Here is a 3,739-nt window from a genome sequence, read left to right on the forward strand (position 1 = left end):
TTGGTTTAGGTGACCTTAAACCAGGGGTCTTCAAACTTGACCCTTTTATGACTTGTGGACTTCAACTCCCAGAATTCCTCAGCCAGCATGCCTGGCTGAGGAATTCTGGGAGTTGAAGACCACAAGTCATAAAAGGCCAAGTTTGAAGACCCCTGCCCTAAACTGAAGTGCTGCATAACAGACTAATCTATAAAGCAGGGCTGGGCAACTATGGCAACTTTACGATCTGTGGACTTCCTCCCAGATTTGGCATGGCTGGCTCAGGAATTCTGGGAGTTGAAGTCCATAGGTCTTAAAGGTGCCACAGTTGCCTACCCTTGCTATAAAGTGACCTGTTGGTCATAAACAGTTGTATAATGCAAAATATCATCATGTGTCAAGTGAAATGGATTCTCATCCTGGATTTAAAATGTGTGTGCTCTATCATTTTGCTAGTTTCTTTTCTTCCTTTCAAAATATTTAAATATTTCTTTAGATTCATGGTAATGAGTTGCAATGTATGGCTGTGAAAGTTGGACCATAAGAAAGGCTGAGCGCAAAAGAATTGAGGCCTTTGAACTATGCTGCTGGAGAAGACTCCTGCAAATCCCTTGGACTGCAAGGCGTTCAAACCGGTCAGTCCTAGTAGAGATCAACCCCGACTGCTCTTTAGAAGGCCAGATCCTGAAGTTGAAACTCAAATACTTTGGCCACCTAATGAGAAGGAAGGACTCACTGGAGAAGAGCCTAATGCTGGGAAAGATGGATGGCAATAGAAGAAGGGGACGATAGAGAATGAGGTGGCTGGCTGGAGTCACTGAAGCAATAGGCGTGAGCTTAAATGGACTCCAGAAGATGGTAGAGGACAGGAAGACCTGGAGAAACGTTGTCCATGGGGTTGCGATGGGTCGGGCATGACTTCGCAACTAACAACAACAAAAATGTCCGTGGATGGCAAGAGAGGACTATCGTTTTTTTCATATGGCTTCAGGCAGGAATATATCCATCACGCACAAAAATCAATTTCTTGCTGGCTCAGATGGCCGTGGAAATCAGCAAGGCAGGTGGTTACTGGAGGGAAAGACATGGGAAAAGACCCCCCCCCCCGGGCTGAGTTTCTCTACTAGCAAAAATGCTTAATTTAATCAGCAACAAGACAGAAGTGACTTGTCTGGAAATCCTCAAGGGCCCCTCCCAATGCCTGTTATTCAATTGACCTGATCATGGAGCTACAGCCAGCCAATGAAGCAAAGGAACGATCCTTTCTGCAGACATCCCTGACAAAGATTACAGTTCAGATTTAAGCCTCTTTTCCTCTGAGAATGCAGCAAATTCTACTCCGATATTTATCCACAACAACAGCTCTACCAGTTGGACTAAGAGGGACCATTTAAAAATCACCTGGTTAGCTTCCATGGATGAGGGTGGATTTCAATTTGTATCACCCAGGTCTTTGTCCACTGCTGAATAGAATAGAATAGAATAGAATAGAATAGAATAGAATAGAATAGAATAGAATAGAAGCTGGAAGGGACCTTGGGGGTCTTCTAGTCCAGCCCCCTGCTCAAGCAAGAGAACCTATACCATCTCAGACTCTCTGTCCAGGCTCTTCTTAAAAACCTCCAGTGATGGAGCATCCACGATTTCTGAAGGCAAGCTGTTCCACTGATTAATTGTCCTCACTGTTAGGAAGTTTTTCCTTAATTCCAGTTTGCTTCTCTCTTTGATCAGTTTCCAACCATTGTTTCTTGTCCTGCCCTCTGGTGCTTTGGTGAATAATCTGACCCCTTCTTCTCTGTGGCAGCCCCTCAAATACTGGAACATTGCTATCATGTCATCCCTGTTTCTTCTTTTCTTTAGACTAAACAAACCCAAGTCCTGCAGCCGTTCTTCATATGTTTTAGTCTCCATATGTTTTAGTCTCTCATTTTAATTGCTCTTCTCTGAACTTTTTCCAAAGTCTCAATATTTTTTTTGTACTACCAAAATTGGTTGCAGTATTGCCTCAAAAAAAAATTAGCACATTCCTTTTTTATGTATGTTATCCATCAAAAGGAATGGACAGAACCTTTCCTCTGTTAGAGCATACCTAGCTCCCAATATAGGATGCCCACCACTTTTAATAACAGACATTTTGTATGAGAAAAATGTGTTTATTTATAGTTTACAAAACTTTTACACTGTAAAAGAAATGAAACAATGTAAAAAAAAACAATCAGGCTTATTATGAATCACAAATTGTAAAATTTTATTTTCATGCAAGCATCTTATATAGCATCATGTAACATGGACTAGTCTTTTTCATAGCAGCATATAGAATATTTAAACACTCTAAAAACTATAACTGAAATTAGCTTCATTCTAGGTTTACACTCTCAGAAATTGTGAGTTGCAATTAAGTAAAACTTGCACAGTTTGGTTTAGAAGAACCTATAAGGACAAACTTACAAAGTTTAAGGAATTTACTTCTTTCAGGACTAAAGAATATCGTTTCTATTTTCTGTTGTATAATATACCATTACTGAGGAAGCAAAATAAAATACACTGTCAATTTAAGAATTAATGGAGATTTGAATATCTAATCACCCTGATTAAAATTTCAGTTACATTCTCCAATAGTCAAACTTGTCCATTCCGTACATAAAACTGGATTAATTTTGTTGTTATTGTTACTGTTATCCTGCCTTGCTTTCTTCAACGTATCATCATGAAAACAGAAGGCATGGTAGGTCAGACATGTATAACTACCCAAAAAAAAATTGCATAATGACAAAATGATGCAATCTGAAGATATTTCACAGATAAACAGTAGGAAGGGAAAAAAATTATCTCCCCCAACAGGCAGAAGATGAATTAGATCAATTTGTTCCAAAGATGAAATCAAATGAGATCAAGAGTACCTGGTGCAGCTGTTCAGTTCTTGTTGCCATGTTTCACAAGAGTGAGAAAGCGAGCCTGTCCCAGATCCACAGCGATCTAGTTGATCAACTTAGAATTGATCAGGCTGGAAGTGGAAAAGTCTGGGAGCACAGGGCTCAGTCTCCACAGCCGCCTTCTGACCTGCGCAAGCATGGAAGTGCTCCTCATGAAAGTTAATCCACCCTTTCTGTGCGCTGAACCTCTCCGCTTCAGCCAGGATCCGTGTCAGGGCCATGATGTAACTGAGCGCCATCTGGAGAGTCTCGTACTTGGACAGCTTTTTGTCTTGTCCCCATTGGGGGACCACTTTGCGGAGGTGGTCAAAGGCCGTGTTGAGCCCCTGCATCCTTCTCCTTTCCCTCGCGTTGGCGGCAAGCCTGCGCCTGGCGGTGTTCTCCAGCCGTTCAGAGCTGCTTTTCAATTCACAGCCTGACTCACTGCCGCAGGAGAAGCCGGCATCTGCACTAGGGGTCTCCTTAGGGTTTGGCTTGCAGGGTTTCATGGGGGAAGCTTTTGTTGAAGCTATCAGAAAGAAAAAAAATACTGCTTCCAATAGGTCTTTGAAAGAAAATACTCTCCTCAACTTCAAGAGGATGGACTTATTGTGAAAAGGACCCTCTTCCCCAAATTACATAATTCAATAGGTACGAAGTTGTCCCTGTTTTGGACAAACCAAGAGCGAAACCTGGCATTCTCCCCATGTTTAAATCTTGAGTCTTGGTCTTCTTCATTTCCTCTCACTTTGGAAAGAAGCAAGCAGCATCGTTGCCTTCAAAGACTCCAGCTGAAAAGGCTTAAGAAAATTACAGGGAGGGCCGAGTGCTCACTGGATCTCAAAGAG

General features: G+C 41.9%; 1 protein-coding gene across 1 annotated transcript; it reads right to left on the reverse strand.

Annotated features, from left to right (window-relative positions):
• Positions 1–2,968: 2,968 nt before the first annotated feature.
• On the reverse strand, positions 2,969–3,400 carry ATOH7 (atonal bHLH transcription factor 7). Its single transcript, XM_015816670.1, has one exon. The coding sequence runs from the start codon at positions 3,398–3,400 to the stop codon at positions 2,969–2,971; it is 432 nt and encodes a 143-aa protein (XP_015672156.1).
• Between the last annotated feature and the right edge of the window lie 339 nt (positions 3,401–3,739).

Source organism: Protobothrops mucrosquamatus, unplaced genomic scaffold, assembly GCF_001527695.2.
Source record: "Protobothrops mucrosquamatus isolate PMUCROS unplaced genomic scaffold, P.Mucros_1.0 scaffold479, whole genome shotgun sequence".
NCBI classification, from domain to species: Eukaryota; Metazoa; Chordata; class Lepidosauria; order Squamata; family Viperidae; genus Protobothrops; species Protobothrops mucrosquamatus.

Excerpts from the sequence above, each read along its gene's own strand:
- ATOH7 (XM_015816670.1), bottom strand. The coding sequence starts at position 3,400 with ATGAAACCCTGCAAGCCAAACCCTAAGGAGACCCCTAGTGCAGATGCC.